General features: G+C 48.1%; 2 protein-coding genes across 9 annotated transcripts in view; one reads left to right on the top strand and one right to left on the bottom strand.

Moving 5' to 3' along the window:
• The window catches only part of SOWAHA (sosondowah ankyrin repeat domain family member A), a 3,200-nt gene extending 337 nt beyond the window's left edge, over positions 1 to 2,863 (top strand). The window contains 2 exon segments of the mRNA XM_014947784.1: positions 28 to 144; positions 146 to 2,863. Of these exon segments, the coding sequence (XP_014803270.1) occupies positions 28 to 144; positions 146 to 895 (867 nt within the window). The 3' untranslated portion in view covers positions 896 to 2,863.
• Positions 2,864 to 11,728: 8,865 nt separating this feature from the next.
• SHROOM1 (shroom family member 1) overlaps positions 11,729 to 27,323 on the bottom strand; it is a 59,800-nt gene continuing 44,205 nt past the window's right edge. For 6 of the 8 annotated variants that reach the window (XM_014947873.1, XM_014947874.1, XM_014947872.1 and 3 more), the window contains 6 exons: positions 21,291 to 24,188; positions 20,096 to 20,166; positions 16,289 to 16,834; positions 15,754 to 15,907; positions 14,104 to 14,376; positions 11,729 to 12,317 (listed from right to left, as the gene is read on the bottom strand). In XM_014947873.1, the coding sequence (XP_014803359.1) occupies positions 12,063 to 12,317; positions 14,104 to 14,376; positions 15,754 to 15,907; positions 16,289 to 16,834; positions 20,096 to 20,166; positions 21,291 to 24,083 (4,092 nt within the window). In that variant the 5' untranslated portion in view covers positions 24,084 to 24,188 and the 3' untranslated portion in view covers positions 11,729 to 12,062. Of the gene's footprint in view, positions 12,318 to 14,103; positions 14,377 to 15,753; positions 15,908 to 16,288; positions 16,835 to 20,095; positions 20,167 to 21,290; positions 24,189 to 25,803; positions 25,869 to 27,323 lie in introns of those variants that run through there. The other 2 variants (XM_014947877.1, XM_014947878.1) reach the window with 2 other exon arrangements.

The following is a 27,323-nucleotide window of genomic DNA, read 5'->3' on the forward strand; positions in this document are numbered from 1 at the left end:
TGCGTGCCGCCCCCCGCCCCCGCCACCGCCCCGGGGCCGCCTGAGGAGCCGGCGTCCCCCTTGTCACCCCCGGAGGAGGAGGCGGCCGGGTCCCGCTCGCCCGGCCTGCGTCGGGGGCCCAAGAACCACCGGGCCAGCGAGGAGACAGTGGCGGCGGGGCCGCTTGGCGGCGGTGCCGCTGGAGGAGGCCGAGCACCAGTGGCTGGTGATGGCGGCCGGCGGGCAGTGGACCCAGCAGCTCCACGGGCTTCTGCTGGGCGACGCCAGCCTGGCGGCCCGCAGGGACTTCATCTCGGGCTTCACCGCCCTGCACTGGGCCGCCAAGAGCGGCAACTGCGACATGGTGACCAACATCATCCGAGCGGCCGAGAAGGGGGGAGCCCGCGTCAACGTGGACGCCAGGTCGCACGGCGGCTACACGGCGCTCCACTTGGCCGCCATGCACGGCCAGGAGAAGATCATCACCATGCTGGTCTACAGCTACCACGCCAAGACCGACCTGAGGGACTACAGTGGGAAGAAGCCGCACCAGTACTTAAAGGAAGGGACCTCCTCGGCGGTCCGGCGCTTGCTGGGGGACCCCAGCCTGTCCCACAGCACCGAGCCCTCCGTGCCCATCAAGAAGAGCACGAAGCTCGCGGCTTCCATCTTGAGCTCCACGAGCACGTTTCTGGGGGTCATATCCGATGACATGGCTTTCTACGATCTCACCAAAGGTTTAAGGAAGCCCTCGTCCTTAAACAAGCTCCTGGCTGCCACTACGGGCCCGAGGAGAAAGCCAAAGACCAGAGGGGGCTTCCCTTCATATTCCTCCCTCTCCGAGGTAACGGAGGAGGAGGAAGAGGAGGTTGTCGTGAAACGCAGGCCCGTTTCTGAGCTGTTCTTTGGCCACTAGCCTCTGCCTTCCTGGGATCAGAATTGTTTAATAACGCGACTGGGGTCTGGATTTTTCTCTGGCAGAAGCAGCTTGGATTTCTTCTCTCCGTGTCTGTCTTCTTGGATGTTCAACTGAATCAGCGATGAGTCTGGCTCCAAAGGCCACTGGACGAAACCCAGCTCACAGACACCTGTGGAAAGGGAGTGTTGTGACTGCTGCACGGCCCGTCACGCCGCTGTGTTGGTGGAGACCGCAGACTTTACACCCAATGCTTGAAAAAACTAAACCTCTGTGCACGTAGACAGGTTCAAATGCTTAAGGTACAGCCTTCTTGATCTGTGTTCCTCGTCCGGAGGGCAAAAGTAAGGTAAAGGATGGCATATTCTACACTGTGAACAGCAAGCTGGTAGCTGGCTGCTTTAACATGGCTTGTTCTAGAGCAGGCTTAAATTATTCGAGGAAAGATGCATAGTTTTCTATGACGTTTCTGATTATTTTGGTAACAGAAGAGGAATATTTCTATTTAAAAAAAAAATTGTGTACTCAACTATTTTCAAAACAAAGCTTCTCGCTATCAGAAATACTAACATAACAATCTCCACTGTTGCCTAAAGCGTTTCATTAGATGAACAGGTTTAAAAAAAAAAAAACACCAAACCCCAACCCTCAGCACTCAAATCGTGACCTGTCTACCTCAGTCTGAAAGCTAGGTTAGCATTTTAAATTCTTCTTCCTCTTCCTGAGAGGCATTTTGTTCAGGTGGTACCGGCCACACATCTTGATGATACTGTGAACATTTAAACTTAACTATAGTTCAATCTCTTAATCTGAGTAAAAGCCTTGTTGATACTTGATAGTGGAAAAACTGAACTGAAAACCTGAGAACTGGATCCTGCAGAGTTTCTGAGTAGCCAACTGGAAACAAAGTTGGGCTTGTATGTCTGCTTCTTTTTATTTAAAACTTGGCCTTTGATTTTGACCTATTTACAATAAATATTTGTAAAAATCAGGCTTTATGTTACATTAGGTGTTTCATGATAGAATGTCTGCATGACCCCTTAAAGCACTGTTTATCTCAACAGCATGAATCACTGACCTAAAACTAACTCCTCTTCTTCTTTTACATTATAAACATAATTGTTCTATATATAGAACTACACGTAGCTCCAAAAAGCATGCTAACTGCAGGTTAGGTAATGCATTTGCAGTGAGATTAACCAAATAGTAATTAAAAAAATAATGATATGAAAAGGCAGAGCTAAGAACAGGAACTGCCCAACTCCTGGGGCCGGGCTGCTAAACAATCACGTTTTTTCTCCCAAAATGTAAGGAAACCACCCGTGGGATTCCGAGGGGAGGAAGGGGCTGGTGATGCTGCCCTGGCTCTGCTGTTCAGCCCCGTCCAGCGTGGAGGTTTCCGTGCTCAAACGCTTGTTTGCCTGCTTTGCTTTTCTTTCCAAGCCACCGACTTCAGGAATGTTTGTTTTTTTCAGCCTTGAATTAAGCCTAGTGTTTCTAATTGGCTGTAATTGGCTTCTCCCAAAGGCTGGGCACGGAATGCTGTAGGACCACGCTGAAGGGGCAGGCACTGCCCTCTCTTACTCTAAAACCTTCTCCCTGGAGTTGGTGACATTCGTGTGAGCGTCATCAGCCACCACGGAGGGGTCTGAGCCACCTGCTCCCAGAAGAGAGTGGATTATTCTGCACCCGGGCTGCTTCCGTATTGAACTAATTAAGTTGTTAAGCAAACGTTAATGATCGAGCACCTCATGACTTCTATATCTGGAGTAGGGTTTAAAAAAAAAAAAAAAATCCTCTTTGCTCCGTTGGTGTGACCATCGACCAGCAGCCACTTGAACCCCGGGTTCGTGCTGCACTCTGTCCACGTGCAGAGTTCCAGGGGAAAAAACTGTCTGTTGCTCTGTTTAAAAAAATATTTCTGAGTTTATTGACATTAAACACTCTTTTTTTCTGTATTTTCTGAAACCAGAGGAGCCTGCGTGTGCGTTTGTGTTACACTGAGGCGCTGGCAGGGCTGAGGTTGCCTGGTAAAAGCGTTCTGTTTCTGTGCAAATTGGAAACACTCTCCAGTTTGACTCAGCCTTACTGGGAACTTTGTTCATGAGTTGTGGATATGTGCTTCATACGTGGATTTTTAGTGATAAATCTGAGTAAAACCTCCTTGAGTCGGAGGCAAGGTCCCAAGATGGAGTGTTTTCTGTTTAAAAAAACCAACCGACCGACCTGCAAAGTGTGGTTCTGCCTTCGCCATGAGGCCAGTCGGGAGGAGGTTTCGTTGCTCCTGTGTTGCTGTGTCAAAGCCAGGAGTCAGGGCTGAGATAAGACTCCTCCATTGCAACACGGCTCATCGAGGAAATGCTGTGCTGCTCCTTCCCCCGAGGCATCACCGCCAGGAGCCAGAAAAATGCCCGGTTGGTGCCGGCGCTCCCCGGGGAGGTGCCGGGCGGTTGGACACTGCGAGGTCGGTGCCGTGGGTGGGGTGGGACAGGCTCTGCCAACCAGAGCCTTTGCCGTGACTCAGCTCATTGTTCCTCCTCCTCCTCGAGCAGATGAAGGAAAAGATAGGATTTAGGCAGGCCGTGGTTAGTGTACCCAGTGCCGCACGAGTTCAGGTGCAAACAAATACCCAGAGGTGTTGAGAATGAGCTCCTTCAGTCTTACCAAAGACGTGTGTATCTCCTGGAGTTTGAAGTCAAACCAGTCCGTCGGCCTCGCTGGGCTTTGCTTCCCTGTGGTGCCATTTGCACTGTGGAAGGGACGCCCTGGGACGATCTTTCCTGGCAGAGACTGAGGCTGGGACTGCTTTACAAATCCCTCAGCTTCACAGATCCTCCTTCATTTCACTCTTTGACTTCATTTCAGCCAAATCTGGCTGAAGGCAGCAGGATTTTCACCCGAATGACTGAGAGCTGTGAAGGTGAGCCAGGATGCTCTCACAAGTGAGAGAGGGCTGTGGCTCCTGGTGCTGCTGGCCCGGGGCAGAGGCTGTGTGCCACGGGCTGGGCAAGCAGCCTTTTGAACCTCTGGCCCAGCCCAGAGCCGGGAGCTGCCTTCTGCACCATCAGAGCTGATGGCAGGAGATGATAAAACCAAAAAGACCTCGTTCCCTGCCTCCTGGAGATGGCTGGTGTGGTGGGGACGGCTGGCAGCAGGGCTGGGCTGCAGACGGGAGGTGCAGATAAAGCACAGGACTGGGATTTGGCAGCTCAGGGCTGTGTTTTTCCTGCCTATTTGCCATGTCTCGGTTTTCCTGCTATAAAATGGAGATAATCACCCTGGTCAGTTCTTTAAAGCACTCAGTTAGTTTGGATTGGTAATCCAAACAGAAACCCAGATAATTTTTTAGACTCGTAGGCAGCACGAGCAGCATCATCCCCAACCTGTGAATGCTGCATGCTCAGCTCGGTGCCTACACAAATAAAACCCGCTCAGGTTTTAGCTCAGTGGCACCAGAGCTCAGCAAAGCCCATGTTTGTCTGACCCTGGCTCATCCCTCTTTCCAAAGATAACTGGGCTCACCCGTTCCTCAGCACGTTTTGTTCGGAGGTGGATCAGCTCAACAACTGGCACCCAAGAGGTCGGCAAACAAGCTTTGAGCCACGATTCTGTGCAAGGGGACAGTCTTTTCCTCCTGGATGCGACTCTTGGAGCAGCAAGTGGCAGCACCATCCTGCTCCTCCTCAAACAGGGGTTTTTGGCCATCCCTGTTCCCTCGCCAGCCCCACAGAGAAGGACCTGTTCTACGGAAGCCCCAGGAAACACTGCTCCTGCACCACAAAAGAGATTCAACCTGATGGATTTCGGGTCCATCACAAAGCCAAGGTCCAGCAGAAGAGACACAGAGTATCTCCAAGAGACCAGCTGAAGGCAGAGGAGGCCTTTGGGGACTCTCCCCTAACTCCCCACAGCTCATCCCTTCTCCTCTTGCTCCGCATGTTTCCACTGTGACCTACATTCCTTGGATGCATTTGCCTCCTGATTTGCATTTTAATCTGAGTAAAATGGCAACGTGGCAGTTTTTGCTCTTTCCAGTGATTTGTCCTAATGTGGGACCCCCCAAATGAAGTTGTTGTTAACAAGGACTTGGCCAGCACGGAGCCTGGGCACGAACAGCACCGCGTTTGTTGGCTGCAGGGGCAGAACTGGGACGGAGCAGATCAAACCCTCCGCGTAGTAATGAGGAACTTCCATTTTTCTACTCTGGTTCCAAGCTTTATTTCAGTAATTTATGAGACAAAGCAAGTGATGAAGCACATCCAGCCCTTACGCTGCCCTGAACTGAGTCATCACCAATGGCTGGTTGTTGGACAACGGTGGCTGGTCACCTACTGCCCTTTTGGAGTGAACCACTGGAAGAGTCCCATCAGGAGACCCTTCCTGATGGTGATGGAGCTGCCAGCAGTAAGAGTGTCCTCGCCAAATAATCCAGGCTAGTTCAAAAGAAGCATTTAGGGACAGATAAACTGCTCTCACCAAACTCATTCCACTCATCAACACTGTGACACCTGCAAAGATTTCTAAACCAGACGTGCTGCAGAAGCCCCCATCAGAAGGGGGTCTGGTCCTACTTGCTGCCCCTGGAAGGGACATTAAAATAAAAGAAAAAAACCCAACTGATTTCACTGCAAAGAATTCTTTGGTAATTATGTATCAACAAACCTTTCTGGTAGAAATGAGGATTATACATAGGAAATACTGTTTCTCTGTGTAGAACTCACCAAAATAAAAGAAAAAAACCCCTGATTTCACTGCAAAGAATTCTTTAGTAATTATGTATCAACAAACCTTTCTAGTAGAAGTGCATATTATACACAGGAAATACTGTTTCTCTGTGTAGAACTCACACCATTCCTCAAGTGGAGTAAAACAGAGGAGATTTTCTGGCCAGTGTGAGTGTATCCCCCCAGCTCGGGGGCTGGGACAGGATTTACTGCAGCAGTAAAAAAAGCAGTAAAAACAGCCTTTCCTCTGCCCCCAGCTTTGGCAGCTCCTCCGAAAACACACCGGACACGCAGCCGGAGCTGCACCCAACCACTTCTCTCCCCGCTCCCCCGTCGCACCCCTCATTTCACACAGTCTCCTCATCCTGTTCGAATCAGCCGCCGCCGCAGCATCCTTCCTCTGGGCCCAGCCCGGAGTCCTCCTCCCTCTGCTTTATCAGCCTGGAACAAAGCACCGATGCAAAGGGCCCGTGGGGGTGATAACGCTGCCCTTGGACCCTGCCCACGGTGTTACGCTCTGTCCTGCTTGTTTTCATAGAATCACAGGATGGTTTGGGTTTGAAGGGACCTTAAAGTCCCCCCAGTGCCACCCCCTGCCCTGGGCAGGGACACCTCCCACCACACCAGGTTGCTCCAAGCCCCCTCCAACCTGCCCTTGAACCCCTCCAGGGATGGGGCAGCCACAGCTTCTCTGGCCAACCTGGGCCAGGCTCTCACCACCCTCACACCAAACAAGTTCTTCCCCACAGCTCAGCTCCATCTCCCCTCTTGCAGGGTCAAACCCTTCCCCCTCCTCCTAGGGCTCCCCTCCCTCATCCAGAGTCCCTCCCCTCCCCCCTCGCACCCCTCGTTTCACACAGTCTCCTCATCCTGTTCGAATCAGCCGCCGCCGCAGCATCCTTCCTCTGGGCCCAGCCCGGAGTCCTCCTCCCTCTGCTTTATCAGCCTGGAACAAAGCACCGATGCAAAGGGCCCGTGTGGTGATAACGCTGCCCTTGGACCCTGCCCACGGTGTTACGCTCTGTCCTGCTTGTTTTCATAGAATCACAGGATGGTTTGGGTTTGAAGGGACCTTAAAGTCCCCCCAGTGCCACCCCCTGCCCTGGGCAGGGACACCTCCCACCACACCAGGTTGCTCCAAGCCCCCTCCAACCTGCCCTTGAACCCCTCCAGGGATGGGGCAGCCACAGCTTCTCTGGCCAACCTGGGCCAGGCTCTCACCACCCTCACACCAAACAAGTTCTTCCCCACAGCTCAGCTCCATCTCCCCTCTTGCAGGGTCAAACCCTTCCCCCTCCTCCTAGGGCTCCCCTCCCTCATCCAGAGTCCCTCCCCAGCTTTCCTGGAGCCCCTTGAGGGACTGGAAGGGGCTGGAAGGTCTCCCCGAAGCCTTCTCTCCTCCCCAACTCTCCCAGCCCCACCTCTCAGTAGAGGGGCTCCAGCCCTCCCAGCATCTCTGTGGCCCCCCTTTTATCACAATCCTCAATGAGACCAGCAGGAGAAGACACTGCCTGGACCAGCACCACCCCGGCCAGGCTGGGAAAGCTCCAAAGCTCCAGCCTGGGCACAGCCACCCTGGGCAGGCAGAGCTGTGCTGCCTCTGCCCCTGCAGGGCTTGCTTGTCACAGCCTGGAAAATCTGAGTCCTTCCAGCTCCGCACATTCAGTTGTGGGTTTTTTTAATTAGTACTGTGATGAAAAAAAGCTTCTATCTTAAACTGAAACAATAATCTGCCTCTGAGCCCAGGCAAAATAGATCCGTACTGTTGATATTGGCACAACTTTATTAAGTTTTCTTCACTTTCTGTGAAGATAAAACTACGGATGTGCACAACAGAAATGCTGCTGGCAGCGTTCAGCTCCCCTGCCTGGGAAGGCCTTTGCTCTGTGTCTGCCCCAGGTGGAGCATTAGTCTTTTTCTTCATCTGAGAGCACGAGTTTCCAGCCAAAGCCAAACCACCGTTTCCCAGGAGGAAATCCTTTCATCCCACTTCCTTCCTCCACCTCCATCCCCATCACCTCGAGACCCTCCAGACGAGGGGACAAACCCCAAGTGAGAAGTGCAGCAGGGACCTGACCTGAACCAAATAACCCGTGTTTTCACTCAATAAAACCCAACACCCAAGTGCACAAGCCCTGAGAATCACTCAAACCTCTTTTTCTCCTACCACCAGCCCGTGCTTCCTGCTGTGACAGGGGGTGACACTGACCTGGTGCTCAAGAAGGGGCAGCTGGACCCAGGAGCCACCAGCCATCCCACCAGGAGCTGCCCCCGGGCAGGGATCTCGGGAGGGACCTTCACAAGTGGTTCCTTCTTGAGGTATTTTGGGATGTTCTTGTTCTCTCATCGCGGGCTGAAGGCCATTGGAAATGTGCCTCTTCACACACATTTTTAGAAGTGTCTCTTATTCTCTAAATCAAGACTATCAGTTCAGCCCATATTTTCCCTCCGTGGATTTATCGAGGAGATGACTCAGCTTCAAGGCTCATGTGACGTTTCAGTGGCTCCGATACCCTGCGATGCCTCTCCCTGTTCAGCCGTGAAATTCATGTGCTGCTTCCCGAGTGCGTTTTGTGACGCCCCGAGGTTGCCCGGTTCCTACAGCCTGATTATTCTTTAATGTGAACGTGGGCTCCCTGCAGGCGCAGAAGATTAGCTTTGCAATGCTGCTCTGGGTTTATTTTTAAAATTTTATTCAGATGGTTGCCATGAATTCCCAAAGCAGAGAGAACATCCTTCTACTTATTAAACGCAGCTCTCGCAAGCGCCAAACAGCCCTTTTGCAGAGCACATTTGCATTAACCCCTGCGCCCCTCCATTCCTTAATTAGCTCCACATGCAGAAGTCCCGGAGCAGAACGCCCTAGTGAAGAAAACGAGGCTTGGGATTAAAAAGAAACATTAAAAATCCTTCAATTTAGTGCCTGAGAGGCTGAAGCAGCAGCTCCTGATCCAGCCGTGACTCCCACACGCTGCAGTGGGTGTTAAATCAAATCCTAAATGAGCTGCTCCGTCTGAAATCCCGGCGGCTGCTGCCAAGGCGCTGTCAGGGAGGCGGCAATCGGAGCCCACTCGGCTTCCACCGGCCACTGGCTCTGGCCCACACCTGCAGCACTTGCTCATCCCTCTGGCACTAGGCAATAAAAGGTATCTTTACCCCGAAATCAGGCCCACCTGCTTTTGCTCAGCAGAACAGAAGCTGCTGCAGCTTCCTCCCCCAGGCTGCTGGTGCGTGGACGCCACAGGAGTCCCAGAGATGGCTCCTGGAATCCCACCAGCCTCCCACGGCATCACCCCACGGGGAGACCCAGGTTCTTGCATTTTGCCTGTTCCACCTCCTTCCTTCTCCTCCCACTGTTCATTTGCATTCTCCTGGATGTAGCCGCAATTAATTCACCCGAGGCCTGGCCACAGGTCTCCGATAGCAGTTCCCTCACGGCGCTGGGGTCACGTTACCTTCCACCTGGGATGTTAAGAAAGAATTAGCTGTGCAGGCTGCAACAGGAGATCCCCAAGTGTTCCTGTCCTGCTGGGGATTTCCTGCCTGCTCTCCCCAGAGGGGCAGGGAGCTCCTGCATTCCTTACATTCCCCCAGCTCACACACACCTGACTTTGTTTGCAGGAGAAGCAGCTCAGCAGGTCTCAGCGCTGGTGGATCACCAAGGCCCTGAAGCCCCTGGAATCATAGAATCAGCACAGAATCATGGACTGGTTTGGGTTGGAAGGGAACTTAAAGCCCCCCCAGTGCCACCCCCGGACACCTCCCACCAGCCCAGGTTGCTCCAAGCCCCCTCCAACCTGCCCTTGAACCCCTCCAGGGATGGGGCAGCCACAGCTTCTCTGGCCAACCTGGGCCAGGCTCTCACCACCCTCACACCAAACAAGTTCTTCCCCACAGCTCAGTTCAATCTCCTGTTTTTCAGCTTAAAACCCTTCCCCCTCCTCCCATGGTTCCCCTCCCAGCCACCAGCTTTGGGAGGAAGAGAGCTTTAAGGTTCCCCAGGTCTAACGCTCACTGGGCAGAGGCAACTTGGTGTCATCGCTGCAGAAGTCACCAATGAAAGGCTTGTGAGCAGTGGTATTAAGTGGTATTATATTATTTCCATAATCCTTAAATTCACAAGATTTGCCTCCCAGGAAGCCCACCAGTCACTGCCATTTCCAGCCCAATGGAGTACGACATATTCTCATGTTATTCTCCAGAATAAAGCTACACTGCAGGGCCTGAAGCTGGGAAAAACATAAGCAATGGTTATTGGTAGGGGGAGGTATTTAGCGCTTTAACTACTAAACCTTAAGAAAAAGGCAACGCCTTTTTTTTTTCCCCCCAAATAGGACTCAAAAGCGGGTACTTAAACCATTGTGTGACTTCAGTCCGTGCTTCTCAAGCTACAGCGGAGCGGAGCGGGACGCTCCCCGTGTGCAGGAGGGTTCCAGGTCTCTCTCACGGGGACAGTGTCCCACGAGCCCCACGAACAAGCTCATTTTGCACCTTCTGCTTCAGAGAAAGAATGTTAAGGAAACAACAAACTGATATGAAAACAAGATCACCTGGAGGACGCAGATGTCACCTTCCTGTGAGTGCATCTTCAAGCCAGTTTTCTCAAATAATGCAAACAGCTCATTTAACATATTTTTTTAATTCTCCATCTATTCCCTTAGCATCATGTGTTATTTTAAAGACCATTTTCAAAAGGCAGCTTTCAGATTTCCATACTAAAAACCTGTGTTTATGGCCTTTTGAGACCCCCTGAGCAGAGCCACTCACAGGAACTACAACATTTTCCCCCACGGATTAAGGCAATGACCACAGAAGACACAGCAGCTTGGTCCCCGCGCTCCTGGAGCTACTTGTGTCCAGTGAAATAGTGTTTTCAGCATTAAGCACCATCTGTTTTGTTCAGATCATTGGAACAAAATGTTAATATTCACCAAACTACTCTTTGCTACAGACCAGCCATTTGCAGACGTTATTGCCACTCTATTTACCGAGAGTTGGCAGACATCATAAAACTGACTCCTGCCGCCGAGTCTCGGCAGCATGACACCAGGTACAGAGTGGTTTCTCTTCAAATGTGGGCAGGGCCAACGATACGGGCACTTCTGCCTGAAAATGCAAACTCCCAACAGAACAAGGCGGCTTTGTTGGAGCCTGGAGAGCACCTGGTGACCCACTCACCCATTCTGACGACAGCCTCGGAGGCTGGCAAGCCCTTTGGGCGTTATTGCACCGCGCTGTAACTCCCAGGCTGCTTCTCAACTCACTCCTGTACCTCTTTGGGTACAACCCACCGTAGGCAGGACACACACCACTAGTGAAACACTTCTTGGTAAAGCTCAACCTCATGGGAAAACAAACATCTACTCTGCCCGTGAAAGAAACCCGAGTTTGATTAGTGGCCTCCTTATTCATGGTCTAGGTGCACAGCTCAAATGGAATATTCCTCTCGCTGAACACTTAAACAAACACAAGACACTCAAATTTTAAATACAGCAACACCCCTGGTTTGGCTCAACACACAACATTAGCTTAAAAGATTTTTGCCAAGGGGTTTATATAAAGCCTCATTGAAACCAAGTAATTTCCTCCCCTCGCCCCACCTGCCCGGCACCTCCCCTCAACCTTCAGCACCTCCTTGTGCACGCTGACAGCTGGAAACTGCCTAAAAACAAACCCCCAAAGGTGCTGCTTGAAAAATAAACACTTTGAAAGCATAGCGAGGACTTTGCAAATGACTGTGCAGGAATAAATTCAGAGTTTATCATTCCCAAAAGTGTTCATTTAAGCTGCCTTCATCACTCATCGGCTCTTTTTAACATCAACGAGGACCATCATTTTTTTTCTGACCTCCTAAGACTCGCTACGGAACAGCCTGCCGGGATGATGCAGAGCCAGGAGACACTCATGGATGGCAACTGCCAAGAAAGGAAATAATTATTTTCTTCCATTACAGTGTATTTTTACTGTGTCACACATATAAACACTAGGAACGAGGAGTTTCGCTGAAATGGTCCATAACATTTCCTATGGCTTTGTGCAATCTCCAATTCAAATTTGAACACCCACATCATTTTTCATTTCAAACACTCAGCCCACCCACAAGAGGAAAATATTTGTGTGGTTCTTTTATTGGGATTATGTCAATCTGGAAACAGATGGACAGACAACAAGAAGGGGAAATACATGCCAAGTTAATAGGAGCAACACATCCCATCAGTCACTTCCAAAACATGGTTTGCTACCTATGCAAGGTGTTGTCAGTTGGGCTGTCCCAAGGGGAAGGCAAGTCCAGCGTGTGCCCAGAGCATCCCCGGAGCATCTCAGCACTTGTGGATAGTGTGGCACGGACAGGATCGATGGGATTCACCAACCCTGGCACCTGGGGATTTCCAGGAAACGTCCCGAATTACGGTGTGTGCAAACGGACGGGCTGTCGGCGGCGATTAGAGGGGGAGGCTTTTCTCAAGATTTTCTAACTGTTCTTCGAAAAATTTAATCTGCTCTTCGAGGTCCTTCTGCTCGATCAACAAGGAGGTCTTGTCCTGAACGAAGCGCCGGTAGTCCTGGAGCTGCTGCTGGGTCAGGTATTTGGTGAGGATCCCAGAGACCACTCTTTCCCTCCGGTCGAGGTTCTCCTTCAGGTCCTTGGCGTCTTCCCGCTGCCTGGACAAGAGCTTGTGCCGCTCGTTCAGCGAGTGCTAATGGGATGGAAAAACAAAGCAGCACGCTATGAAAACTCATCATTCCTGGCAGACTCTAGATCTTCATTTGGAAGCCACAGTCGATTTAGTTTAATTACTTCCTCTTGCGGGCTTTGTGTTCCACATGAGCTTTTTCTCCATCGAATTACTCATTCTTGTGGCTTGCAAGGTAAAGACACCCAGTAACCCCCATGGAGGCTCACTTCTCCCATGCTGCCCTCAGGAAAAACATCAATCTACTTAACATTATGTTAATTTTAGAGTATCCTGTATCAATCTTCTTTCAATTAGAAGCTCTTTAATGCACATCTCTCTGTATTGTGCGAGTTGCGGGTGGCCAGAGTGCCAATGTCATATTAAAAAGATATATAACTTCTATTAAAAGGTACACACAATAAAGTAACTTCGATGCAGACAGTAACTGCTCATCTAAGGTTTCTTTTTATCAAATCCACCAGAATCAAGCCTTGCCTTTTCTACAGGATTTTAATACCTTTCCCATTTTAGCTAATTCTCTTTCAGATGTAGTGATTTGCATAGATTTTCCATAAATATACCACAGAGTGATGGTCACCATCGACACCCTGGAAACGGAGTCAAAGATCGAGAGCGCTGGTTTTGCAAACATGGGGTAATTCCAGCTGGGAGAGAGCTGTAAAAATGCTGCCACCAAACCCAGTCTTTATTGAGCATGTTTTTCAAAATCTTGAATTAACACTTGTAATGACCTGCCTGGATGCAGACCTGAGTAACATGCTCTAGCTCTAGGCAATCCTGCTTCAGCAGGGGAGTTGGACTAGATGATCTCTATGGTCCCTTCCAACTCTGAAATTCAGTGAAATTCAGTGAAATGTATTTACTATGAAGACTATAAACATAGCACTAAAGAAATAGCAACCCCACTGCTACACCAATAGCAACACCAAGTCTGTTGGCCAAAGTCAGGGTGGTGAAGACTATAAACATAGCATTAAAGAAATAGCAACCCCACTGCAAACACCAAGTCTGTTGGCCAAAGTCAGGGTGAAATATTGCCCCAAATTATTCATGTTAACACAGGTGACTGTTTGGAGCGGGCAGGTTCTGATTCTCCACATTGGACTCCTCTAATGCCCTTCTGCGTGTGAGCTGCAATAAACCTCCTGAGCTCCAGCTCGGCAGCAGCACAGCTCCAGGAAATCCCAGCTTTTCTAACTCTCTGCTTTTCTAACTTCCAAATGAGAGATAACAGCAGGTATTGTGTCAATAAAAACACCTCTAAAAGCAATAAGGACAGCGGGAAAGCAGCGTTCCTGGGACAAATTTGGCTCGTCTTCTCTAGCAAAACAGTATATTTCAGATGTGAAAAGATTTCCTGGTGACATGAGACAATTCCTCACTTTCCAGCGGAACTGGTGAGCTGAGTTAAACTACAGGGAATTTTATCTCAAGCTGCAACCACATCTTCCTGCTCACTAGGGTTAAGACAAGCCCATTAAGTGAAATCCGATTTCACAGGCAGTAAAATCATTGCAGCATTAAAATTACTAGTGGAAAAAAAAAACCAACACAACAAAAATCCCTCTGAATCTGGTTGGGATTCCTGTATAATTGCCACCTTTTGTTTAGCACTGTCAGACAAACGAGGTGAGCCCAGCCCCACCTGGAAAGAAGTGAACAAACCAAATTAAATACCCCAATTTACACCTTTTGTTTAGTGCTGTCAGACAAACGAGGTGAGCCCAGCCCCACCTGGAAAGAAGTGAACAAACCAAATTAAATACCCCGCTGGCTCGTCGCTCACCTTCTCCTCAGCATCTGTGTTGCCATCGATCCTCCTCATGGCGTTCTGGACGCGGGCGAGGCGGCTGGACAGGCAGAGCAAGAGGCTCACCACCTTCTCCAGGTCCCCGATGAACATCAGGTAACGCTCAAACTCGTTGGGTTTGCAGAGCTCCCGCACCACGGCCTCCAGCTCCTCGCCTCGGCCCGCGCACGCACGGGCTTCCGACAGGACGAGCTCCCTCTCCTCCCACAGCGTCCCCAGCTTCGACCGAAGGCTGGAGATGAGCTCCAGCTGCAAAAGGAAAAAAAAAAAATAATATAGAAAGCTGTTATTGCCCAAGAGAATCCATATAATTTCTAAAGAACGGCGTTTCCTCACGTTGTCTTCTCCAAATTCTGGACTTTTAAAATAATTTCAAGCTCTGGGAAAGAAAAAAGGAAAAAAAAGAAAGATTTTCTAAGCTGTACTTAATTCTCAAACTCTAGAAAAGCAAATTACTGGTAATCGCCTTAACTAGTGATATAATCCCCAGCTCAGAGAGAGCTTCCAATCAGTCAGAAGTGAACTGCAATGAAGATTACAACATGATTACACAGGGTTACGCTCCAAGACATGAGCACGGAGTCACAGCTCTATCACCAAGCTTTACAAGAACTGACTGCAACGTCATTTATAATATTAACAGAAAAAGTCCGTTCCAGGGGTGATTCAAACAAGCCTCAGCGCTTGTGGAGCGAAGCAGTTTGATATGGAAATGTTGGTATGGAAAAAGGCACCAAGACCAGAGAGGGAGAAGAACCCCCTCAGCTTTTTTTTGAAATCAGCCAATGCCACCATGAAGAGGAGCAGCAGCCAGACAGTGGGTACCAAAAACACCCAAAAACATCACCACGTGGCACATCGAGAGGAGCTTCAGGAGGCAGATTGTCATTACCTGGGATGGAGCATGGCCAGGTTCCTACAGGAAAAAAAAAAGGTATCTAATTCTCCTACACATTTCCCTTCCAAGCTGCCGTGTTTCTGTCCCAGCCCAGCTATCTCCAAGCTACCTCCATCCCTGGCTCATGTGGAAATCACTAGGGCACTGCAGTGTGCAGAAGCTGCTGCCAGTTCTCTCAGGAAAAAAATACTTCTTATTTAGGCTGCCAGTTGTAATGAATTTTACAGATTTTGAGGCCAGATTTGAGTGCTAAATGGTGAGTCAGCTGCTGTGCAGGAGCTGGCCTTGCACAGAAATGCAGAGTCAACTCTGTGCGCTCATTCCAGATCCAACCCAGCCCCAGGACCTGCTGAAGAGAAGGAGGTGGGAGGAGAGACCCGAATCACGTGTGCTCATTCCAGATCCAACCCAGCCCCAAGGACCTGCTGAGGAGAAGGAGGTGGGAGGAGAGACCCGAATCAAACCAGGCAGGACTTAAATGTCACCATTTATCATCAATATCCCAATTTGGCAGGAGTTCACCTATCAGGAAAAACGGACTCAAAGTTATTATTGGGGTAAAAGCAATGAATAATGGATATCCACAGTAATATGTGATGGTAGTAACTTGGACTCAAAGTTATTACTGGGGTAAAAGCAATGAATAAATATCCACAGTAATATGTGATGGTAGTAACTTCTTTGCCATGGTGAAGAAACCCCTGTTCCTCTGATGTTCATCTACCTACTTTCTTAGAGGTGATGTCATCTAGGTCGCTTGAGCCATCTCTGTTCCTGTCTGGGACTTGGTTTCCCTTAGAGGTGGGATCTTCACTCCTTTGCTTGGCATCGTGTTCAGATTCAGGACATTCTTCTGTTGCATCTTTACTGCTTTTCCTGCTACTAGAAGAGAAAATAAACACCAGTGGCAAACAGAGATTCATTCTCAAACTTTGTGGAGTTCGTGGTTTTATCCATCTTGACTTCAGAATTACTCTCCTCACTTCTCACAGCAGCATTTTTTCTAATTTTTTTGAGAGATACAGAGCAAAAAATTTGCAGCCCAGCTTTGTCACAGTCCCTTTTATAAAGGTATCATCAAACCACATTTCTTCTGTCCTATACCCACAGCCTCAGATACATGAAATCAGAAAGCTAAAATATTTTGCTAATGAAACAGAAAGAAAAACAATAAATGCTTGAGTCATCTCACTACTAACACATACGCAGTATTTCTACACTAAAATAACTTAAAATACTAGATAATTGGTTTTGTCTACTTACTCATCCTCCTGCACAGGCTGTACGTCTCCCCTTTTTCGGTGTGATTTATCCAGCACAGAAACATTAACAGGAAACAGACCCTCCATCAGGTCTAGAGCAGTTTTTCTAACGGGATGAGGCAGGAGAACATCAACCAGAGAACTGTCCTTGGCAATGATCTCCAGAGCAAGCGCCTCGTACCGCTGGTCTTCAGGGGACTGCAGTCTCCTCTGGGGCAGATCTGTCCCTCTCTTGGGGACAATGTCACCTTGGCTGTGGTGTACAGGTGTGTCCTGTGTGACTAAACCCTTGCCCGTGTCTTTGTCCCCTTGCTCCAGAGGAGGTACAGGCTGCTGGTCCGAGCACTTTATTAAAGCATTGCTGTTTGGAGATTTTGTTCCAGATTCCTCCTCCTCCACCCGAGCATCTTCCTCGCCATCGCTTCTGGGGACAGGAACAGAGGCTTCAGGAGTCAGCTCCTTCGTACCCCGACAGCTCACACCTCCAGTGCTGGCATGGTCTTTGCACTCAGGATCCTCACAGCCACCTTTCTCAGGATCACGGAAACTATAAGAAAGAAGACACTTCCTTTGGTTTCAAACACTTCCTCTACAAATGTTTAAGCAGCTGCAGGTAATTGTCATTATCTTTCCAGCTTCTTCTTTTTATGAAAGGTTTTGAAATTCAGATTCCATAATACCTATTAATTTTGCGTGGGGAAAAAAAGGGAATATATAAAATGCCTAGCTGCACCAGTCTGCATTGCCTGAATCCCCATTAAACTTCTTATTTTTCTAATTATGACCAACACATATGTTTTCTGAAATAAACCCACAGTAAAAAGTGCCCTAAAATGTCAAGTGGATAACTGGATGAGAAGCACACAGCCCCTCCCCAGCCCTGGCAGCACACTGCCCACAGGACTGGGCACTTATGGGGACCAGGGCTCACGGAGACCTTTCTGAGGCCACTTCTGGCACCACCTGGCAGTAAAAGAAGGATCTGAACTTCGTGTTTCCCTCCACCACCCTCCTGTAACACAGTGGCTGTACAGCAAAAGGGCAAATCTTTGCTGTCTTGCTCCTTACACCTTCTTATTTCTAGAGCAAGTTTCAGCCCAAGACTGAGAACTGGTTTACACCATCACCATCTTCTGTGCATCAATTCTCAGTCCTTTTTAGAGATGACACCAAGGGCTTCCTTCTATTTAGGGGAACTGAACACCCACACAGAGGAAACTCTCTTCATCTAGGCGTTGGTTTTGAAAAGGCCATTGGACATAAGTAAAAGTTTTATTAAATCCTTTCAGTTAACCATTTTGAGACCAAACTTCTACTTTTGAGTTGGCCAATGCACGTCTGACCTGTACTTTGAGTTTTCTCATGAAACACCTCAGAAGAAACTTTGATGGAAAAAGCCACTGTCTGCAGGGCATAAATAATTACATTCATGATGACATGATAAGTAGATATATGTAACTTAAAAACACACTATGGACCAGAATTTGCAAGAATATAGGGGCAATGGTGAACACAAGATGATTGGAGTATGTGTAGATCTTCGGGAATCTCTGATTGGAGCGTGTCTAGATCTTCTGCAATCACTGCTGTACGTGTACACAGCCACAAACTGCTTGTGAAAATAGTGCTTCTCTGTATTTCAATACCACTGTATTAATCATGACTGAATGAAAAAAACCTATTTTTGCCTCTAGCAAAATTTTTTTATAACTTAACAGGATTATGAGGGGATAATAGAGAGGAAAGCTGGAGGGATTAGATGGAAGGAAGATTTATAAGCCCTGATTTAACTACGTTAAATTGACATGAGCATGTTGTAGGCACAAAGCAAGAATCTTCTCCCTCAAAAGACGCACAGAGGGTTTGTCCCCCTTTGTTTCACTCTAAGGTCCCAGATAAAGGCAACATAGCCATGGGTCCTGCCCACCACTAAAGGAACTAATTAAGCCCATCTCTATGGACAGGGTGGGATATGAAGAGGGGGATTTTATTCTCCTGACAGAGAGCAGGGCAGCGGAGAGCTATGGAGAGACTTAGTGCCAGCAGAGGAGAGTGCCTGTTGCCCCAGAGAAGACACACACACACAGAGAAGAGTTTCAAGATTTAAGAAAATACCAGCAGACTGTTGTGCTAGGAAAACTTCCACGTCCTTGGACTGTTCTGCTTAATGCCACGAGCCCACACCATCTCCAGGCACTGCTCACCTGGGCAGGTTTCCTAGTGCAGACATGGATGGAGAGCAGGGATGGGGCGCAGCTGAGCGGGGCTTACCCAGCCCAAGCTTTTCATGTGGCCAAACAGAGCCATGCTGTGGCTCAGCAAGTCCTGCTATTTCTCAAATTCCATCGTCTCTCATAGTTTCCCTTCTTCCAGCTCTACTTTGCAGCTTTAACACAGTCAGTTTAGCTTTTCATCACAAAATGAAGTCAGCTTGGCAAAGGGAAATTTAATCATAGTTCGTACAAGATAATGATTAACGATGTCACTTAGAGATATCTATTGTGTGCACCTTTTCACTGCAATTGAAAAATAAAACACTCATTTGAGCTTGACTTGGAAGTGCCTGGTTCTGGTGATTTAGTGATGTGCTTATTGGTGGAAAAGCCTTTCCATCAAAAGTGCTAGAAATAACCCCTGCCAAACACCAGGGCACCGCACTGTGCTGCTGGACCGCGATACCTAAATTAGTGTGATGAGGATGCAATATTGTGCAGGTTGTCATGGAAAATGGGTAATATCAGTGGAAACTACCTAAAATCCATCCTGTGCAACTGAATGGATGCAAAATATGCATAAGAATGTCCTCAAGGATTTTTTTCACTAACCCACAGACACTATCAGGGTGGGTAATGATCACAGCTTGCTCTTCCTGCTAGTCCCAGCTGGACTTTTTATTTGAGTAATTAACACTGCAAACGTGCCCAGTCTAGCCTGGGTGTTCTACTGCAGCTCAACAGCACTGTCTGCTGGAGGAGACCAGAGAGGAAAAAGAAGAGACAGCTGTTACAGAATGAAACCTTTACTTCCAGCTATTTCCCAAAGACAATCATCTAACTTAGTTACTAATGAAATGAGTTCTGGATTTGTCATTTTCTCATTACTTAGTACATATTAGAGCTATAATCAAATGTGCTTCTGATGTTACCGTTTTGTCCAGAACTTCCAGTGACTCATGCTGACCTGCTGAGCCTCTTTATTTAAATAAACTAGGAAATTTAAGAAAAGCTTCAAAATCAAATCAAAAATATATTCTTTTTCCTAATATAATCAAGCCTCCAGAAGGCATTGGGAACTTTTTGAATGACTGAAGCAGTGAAAATTCTATTACAACCAAGTGTCAGCATCACCACCTTGGTGAGACAGAGCTGAGATCTTTTTCTCCCCTGACGCTCCTCAAACAAGCAGAACAGATCTGGAGATTCAACACACAAATTTGCTACTTAGCTATTTTTTTTTTTCCTTTAAAGAAACACTCCAAAATCCCCTGTTACACCGTATTTTTCAAGACTGGCAGACGGGAGCTGCTGCAGACGCCGTTTTTGCCGGAGCTCAGAGGAGGGAGCTGCGATCTCGGGGATGTGAAGGAGCGCGGCAGAGCAGGGAGAGCAGCTCGGGCACACTCTGCAGTTCCACGTCTGCTCCAGACTGCAGGAATTATTTTAAAGACTGTCCCAAAATGAGACAAATAGCACAATGGATTAATACTCCCATGTGGGCAAAGGATCCCAGGACAGAAGGACAGCAGCAGATGGACTTGGCTGCCGCTGGAGGTCACACACCTCGGACACGGGCTCTACTCTGCCCTTACCTGGGGGTGTCGAGGCAGCTCTCACAAGGCTGAGTTGGTGCCACCACAGCACTGGAACATCTGCAAGGGTCCTGGAAATTAAAACAGCACATTGGGACAACCAGCTTTTCCAGGCTAGGCTTCATTTTACCCCTCTGCTTGTTATCCCCAGAAACAGAGGCCAACAGTAAGTCTCCGAGCAAGTACACCAAGGTTTCACTTCTGAGTTTGTCTGTCTCTTTTTATTGATGAAATTGTTACTCTGCTCTCTAGGTAGCACCTGCCTCTTTGTCCTAGAAAACCAAAGGACAGCTGGCAACAAAATACATACCCTCACTGACTCCCCCAACAATTCAGAAATTTGGCAGTCACTTCAGTTGGGTAATTTTAGTAGTATATTAGATTATTTGTTTTCTGACCCTTTCATCTTCTTTATTCTCTTTGACAACAATATTGACAGCCGCTGTCCTTCAAATTCAGGAGCCAAAAAGGTTGGTCATTGATAAAAATCTCTCTCATTACCTTTTCTGGGACAGTGCTCTAACGAAGTGACTGCTGGAACAAAAACCTCCTGCTCACAGCACGTGTTCTCTGCAGACGTGTCTCCTGAGTGCCAGACCCCCCCACACCCCTCTGTAGCCCCCAGGGGACCCTCTCCAGTCCGACATTGTCCTGGCCTCGAGCAGAGCCCATGGCCCTCACACAGGAGAAGGAGACCCTCCTGTCCCTGTGCCCTTGCTGAGCAGTGACAAGGAACTGCCCATTTCACTCGGCTGCTGTGAAATTTCCACCCTTATCCAATTCTCTTGTAACTTTTCACACTAAAGACACCTTGTTTGCCTGCAATGCTTTCTTACAAAATACTTTTGAGAATAATGAATGATTATCATTAATCATAAGTATTTAATGTGTGAAAATTGGTAGCACTTCTCCCAAAACCCCCCCAAACAGTTTCTCCTGCACGCTGCAAAGCACAGCCTGCATTTTGCTTTCCAACAGCTACGCAGGATTTCCTCCAGATTAAGCAAATGCAGCTTCTCCCCATCTCTCATCTCTCTGCTGCATGCTAAACACAATAAAGATAAATCAAGTCCTAATTCCTCATTTGTGATGTTCAGCAGTTTTTCCCATGTGCATAGTCCCACAGTTCCCTAAACCAGGCAGACATTCCTCAGTTGGGCTCAAATGCTTATTACTATTTTCGCATCTTTCTTACCTGTGTGGAAGAAGGAGTCGATTTTGACCTCTCACGAGCTCTCCCGGACATGGGATCACCCGCCTGCAGGAGACTTTCTGCTGATGCACAGTTGCTGGTGCAGCTCCTGGCTGCTTCCCCAGGAGATGGATCGTGCTTCGACGTGGCTGTTCCCACAGCAGCAGAGCCAGGATGGCTCCCGCTGCTCCCACTTGGTGGGGGAACAAAAGCCAAAGGAGGAGAAACACCTGGTGATTTCTCTTTAGAGGAAACTTGGCAGAAAACCTCAGTGGTTTGCACCTTCCTGCTCCCGTTTGGATTAGGAACCTTGCCAGGAGGCCACTTGGGATGTGACGGTCTCTTCTGCAGGGGTGGCTTATGCAGCGGGAGGTGTTGGGAACTACCTGGCCTCTGATTAATCTTTCTCTCCATGTACTCCATAAGTGCAATGTGCTGGATTTGTTTCAGCTCCGTCCTGGAAATACTGGAACTGGAAAGTGCCCTCCCTCTGTTCTCCAGAGCCTTCTTCCCAGCTGCATCTTGCTCAGCAATTTCATCCCTGCCTTGATTCCACAGTACCTCCTTGTCTGCCAGCTGATCCAGTTTCTCAGGTTCAGAGTAACACAGCTTCTTTTGCTCTTTGCTTACCCTCTTCCTTCCCCCTATTCGACCCATTTGTGGCCTCTTCATTTCTTCATCTTGATTGCAACTTTCTGGGGACTTTAGGTGAGAAGGGGAACAAGGAACAGGTTTGGCATTGTCATTTGTACTGGATAACGAGAAAGACCGAAGGTGTTCAATTGAAGGCCTTTTAGAGGGTTTCTGTCTCAGTCTAACGGGCAAACTCATCTGTAAGTCTTTTCTTTTAAAGGAGGTTTCTCGCAGAACCTTTTTCTGAGCCACTTTAAGTTTCTCTCTATAGTCGTTCTGGAAACTCTCCTCCAGGGATGAAGCAGGACTCCCGAGAAGGAGATCTTCAGCCTCCAGCAGGAGATCATCAGCACTGTACTGAGGGTGGTGCTTGGTCCTCTGGAGGTGATTGCTTTCCCTCTGTATCTCCAGACACCGTGCTGAGGCAGAGTAGCTGCTTGCTGGGAATTCCTTTGGCGAGCTCCTCGAGTCCTCCTGACCTCGGGTGAGCTTGTTGTGGAGCGGGATGTTGGTGGTTTTCCCCCCAGAAAGGTAGTAAAGCATGGGAGTCGTCTGCCTGGTTATTTGTTCACCACCAAGATCATCCTGAAGCTGCCTTAAGAGTGGTGTTTGAAATTCAGGTTGGTATTTGTGATAAGGAACAGGAGGTTCCTTTTGTTCTAGGTGCACGTGAAGGTCAGGACTGCTGTTAGCAGCCTGTTTTTCTTTCTTGACTTCATGTGAAAGCCGAGATGTGGAATCTTCCTTTGGTCTGAAATAAGACATTTGGTCAGAATTGTCATAGCATTGCCTGTTTCCCTGATCTGAGCCCTGCCAGGGAGGGTGCTGTGCTTCCGCGGTGCCGTGGCTGCAGGGCAGGGATGATCTCTGCATTCTGGTTTGCAGATTCCGGATCGGTTCCTTAATATCCCTCCCAATTTTTCCTTCAGAGTCGACACACTGATTTGCATCTGTACAACTGTTCAGCTTCCTGGAAGCATTTTTAATTAGAAGAGCGTTGTCTGTGTATTTTAACTCACAACCATCCTCAAACACATCCTGATCCAAGTCCGAATGCAGCTCCCCGTGGAGCAGGCACCGAGCGCAGGGCAGGGATCCTTTACGGTGGCTGGGCTCTGGCCTCATGTTTTGGGGACCTGCTTCCCTGAGAGCTGCCCTACGGCCACCACAGGGACACTGTCTGTCTGCTGTGCCATCAGCAGGGCTGGGGCTGGCACGCACCGGGTGGTGGGACTGGGAGCTCATCTCTTCAGGAATTTCATAAGCAGAATTATAAGCAGAAAGTATTTTAGGGACATTCGCCAAAGAGTCAGTCTTTAAATACTCTTGAAAAATGAACGAAGAAGGTCTGCTAAAAATGTGTGGATTGTTTCTCTTTATAGGCTGTTGGGGTGGGCTCCACTCACCATTTTCCTCCATCTTTGACCCCTGAATTTTTGATATAGATACCTCACTTGTAGAATCAGAAGACGACAGACCTTTGTTTTCCAGAGTTTTTCTCCCAGCAGCCGCTGTATCTTGCTCGGTAATTCCATCCCTGTGTTGACTCCACAGCACATCCCCACCCGGGAGTCCATTGTCCTGCAGGGAAGGAGCTGGCTGCCCACCCCTCTCTCCGTGACCACCAGAGCTGTGTCTCCCTCTCGAGTTTTCAAGGTGTCTGGTGACTTGATAGCTGTCCAGCCTGGTGGGAGGAGAAGGCAGAGGTGCAGCCAGAGGCAGCGCTCCCCGATTCCAAGTCCCTCGGGTAGGAGTGCTCCCACAGCGGTCCACGAGGCTGGTGCTCTGAGAGTTATTGTGGATGCTCAGGTCCAGTGCCTTGTACGGATTCAGACCCCTGAGGTCAGAGTTGGCTGCACTGAGATTATAAATCCCCTTTACATACACTGAGTCCATGTACGACACCTGCTCTGGAGGCAAACAGCAGTTTTCACCACAGCACGATGGGGTGGGATACTCTGGAACATTTGATCCTCCTGAGAAAGAGCTGTAAGCAGAGTCTGCTCTTCCAGGGAGGTGCAGGAGATGGTCCATGCTGCTCATCGACTTCACTGCTGAAAGACCATTACCATTTTCAGGAGAGATGAAAGCTTCTACCAGCTCTCCAATTCTGCCACCTTGCTTGTGAGTCCATCTTTCTATCTCATTCCCTGATGAAGCCATGGTGTAGCATTCCCAGAAACCAAAGTCTGGTTAGACGTCCACAACTGAGTTGTTAGAAAAGCACGTTTTTCCTTGTAGTCACATTCCAGTAATATCCAGGGGATCCTAAAAAGAAAGATAAACGTGAAAAAGACTCAGCAGGAGGATTCTGATTGCACCTGAGGAGATCAGACAACAAGCATCACACACATGCTCAGGATGAGAACTTGAAAATAGTATTTAGTGTTGCTAGAAGTAAATTTCTGGCTTCAGTAATTATCAGAACCTTGGAGTGATCATTTCCTCCATCACAAACAGAGCAACTAGGTCTCTAATAACACGAGTTCTCTAGATCTTCATTATACCTAAAAGACTATACATATAATTAGAAGACACTCTCTCATTATGATGGCAAAATATCAAGGGCCAGAATCAAAACTAGTTTCTGAAGCTGCCTAGGAATAAACCTCAGAGGTTGAAACACCCAGCTCAGCTTAAGTGAGCTTCCGTGCCATTTCCATCCGTGCTCAAAAATGCACTTATTGGAAAACCTTTCCCAGAGGCTTTATAGAAAGTGTCTTGACGAGAGACTGACAGAGTGAGTATCTCAATAAGAGATTCTGCTGTCAGTAACAAATCACAGATTTTAGAAGACAGCCAAATATTTTTATGGCTGATGCTAAGAACCCCTCTGCAAACACACCAAATGTACTAGAAAAATACCAGCTTAGAGTTCACATCAACAAACACATTATTTTTGTAGAGTCTGGAGAACAGCCCATGTTTATTATCTGCACTTGACGTTTACTCTGACTGTAACACACGGTCTGTGCAGGTTTAGTTTAACAAATGAGATCCCTTCCAGCAGCCCAATGACAGGCCAACAGAAGACATGCAGGAGGTGGTCACAACTCTACCAGTGTGACCCTCTCCACCACCTCTGCCAGCTGCAAAGCCCCCCGAGATGCTCACAGCCAGTACGAGACCCTCATAACAGCCTGAGCCTGGCACGGCAGGCAGGTACTAGCCAGAGACCTGATTTAGTAATTCTCATTTACATGAGTTCTAAAGACTGATGAGTTATTAAAAGGAAGCCAACAAACAGTCTTGAAAACCTTTGGTGGCAAACTGCTCCACAAGACACACCTTCTGAGGAGATGCAAACCGTTTCCAAGCCCTACCAGAATATTACATGTCTGTTTTCTTCAAAGAGGCTGAACTTGCCAGACCTTTAATCTGTCATTCCCAGTACCGTGCCTCTGCAGCGGGGCCTCATAAAGCTGGCAGAGAGAGGTTTCGGGGGTGATGTTGCTGTTTAATCAAAAAACTTCACATTCCTGTCTCGTTTCAAAGACAGTCCTGGTATCATTCACTTTGAGCCAAAGGAAGAGGTGGACAGGAGCCAAAATACACAAGTTAATCTATGAAGGGAACTTGGACTGGTGGGGCACAGTAAATAAATTAACTAGTTTCTGGGAAATGAAAATACCATAACGCTGCACAGTGGGAATTTCTGCTGGAGTTTTTTTTGATATTTCAGTAAGAAACTGACTCAAGGACGCCTGGAGAAGCTCTCTCTCTCTTTAGAGATGATCTAAAATGCAGCTGTGAAATTTAATTGTCTGTCCCCGAATAACAGGGTCACACAGGAAACGTGAAGCATCAGCAGCTGATGACGACATTCCCCACCCTTTTCACCACCGTGTATTGAAGAATTTAAAGAAATAAAAAGTTTAGATACCTGGTGAAAGGAAAACCTTGGATTTTCTGAAGCTACAGAGAAAGAGAAGCAGCTGAAGGAATGACCACACTGACACTGAACGCAGGACCAGACGGTACCACAGTTGCTGCCACACCACTGTCACAGCACCGAAACAGACTGTCCAAGGCTGGTGGTTTCTGGAGGTGGTGGGTCCCACAGGACCAAACCCCCTTGGGAGCCACGTTCCACGAGAGAACCAGGAGGCAGATTCCTCTGTCAATCTTATCTCCGTTTTTTTAATCAAATTTTTCTTCCAGTGGAACTTCTCCAAGCAGCTCCATTACTCCACTGCTGCTATTAATAGCCAGAGCCAAGTCTTTGTCTGGGATGTGCTGGCACCGTTCCACCCAAGTTAATGGAGCCACCCTGATTTACGACGAGAATTTGGCTCTAACTTTTCTCAGCTATGTGTAGAATTTAAATAACAGTTGTACTTTGGTTTATGTATATCAATGAGAGTAACCTCTTGGTTTCCTGTACCAGCGTTTCCCAAGATCTCTTTTTCCTTATTATTTCAAGCTACCTCTTTGTGATTTACAGTCAGGCCGGCAACATACTCAAGATCTTTTGTCTCAGGTTTTTATGATGATGCCAGAAATAACAGGAAATAAAATTTCAATATCTTAGAAGACTGAGGTAAGAATGTCTGCCTTGGAAACAGCAGCAGCAAGTGCGGAGGTCCTGTTTGCAGGAGGACAGTGCAGCTCATAGGACATCCCCTCCTCCAGTGCCATCTCTCCCGTCACCTGTCCCAAGTGTCCTGTGGCCTTTCCTTCTGCTCCACAGAGAAGTGCCAGACAGGCAAGGGGACTTCTCCCCACCTCGTTGGATGCCCTCTGGTCCCACTCTTGCCATGACTCACATTTTGCTTATCTGTTTCGCTGAAGACCAAGTTGCAATTTCAACCTTGAAGTGACAGAAAAATGATAAGAACTGAAGTAATATACTCAGGAACAGTAATAGACTCTCCTCCAGAAGTCTCTGTTAAAATTTAAATATTATGATAATGAAACATATCTTAGGGGAAACCTAACATGTTTCTTTTGGGGAAGACGTCTCCCAAACCCTGGAAGCAGAATTGTTAATCTCAGTGTGTTTAAAGAACTATGTGAAAACCGCCTTCCCTTTCACACGGAAAAGAAAAACATTAATGTACTTAAAACTCAACTCTTGTTAACAATGATGTTATTGTTCTCCTCAGCTGGTAGGTGGTGGAGAAACCCTCACCCACTACATTGTCTCTGGGTCTTAGAAATGCCCTGCAAAGGCTGCAATGCAACGGGCACATTCCAGACAGGCTCGCAATATTTTCATTGTAAACCTCAGAAAGCAAAAAAGAAAAACATTAAATTAAAAGCATATCAGAACCAAGAACACCAGAAGATGAAGGGAAATGTATTAACAGTGTGTTGTTCCATGCCCAAGGAAGAAATAAAGCCACTGACAACCTGTTAAGATCCAAAGGGTTTTGGTTGGTTGGGTTTTTTCAAAAAAAAAAA

The sequence above is a fragment of the Calidris pugnax genome, unplaced genomic scaffold, assembly GCF_001431845.1.
Source record: "Calidris pugnax isolate Ruff unplaced genomic scaffold, ASM143184v1 scaffold27, whole genome shotgun sequence".
NCBI lineage: Eukaryota > Metazoa > Chordata > Aves > Charadriiformes > Scolopacidae > Calidris > Calidris pugnax.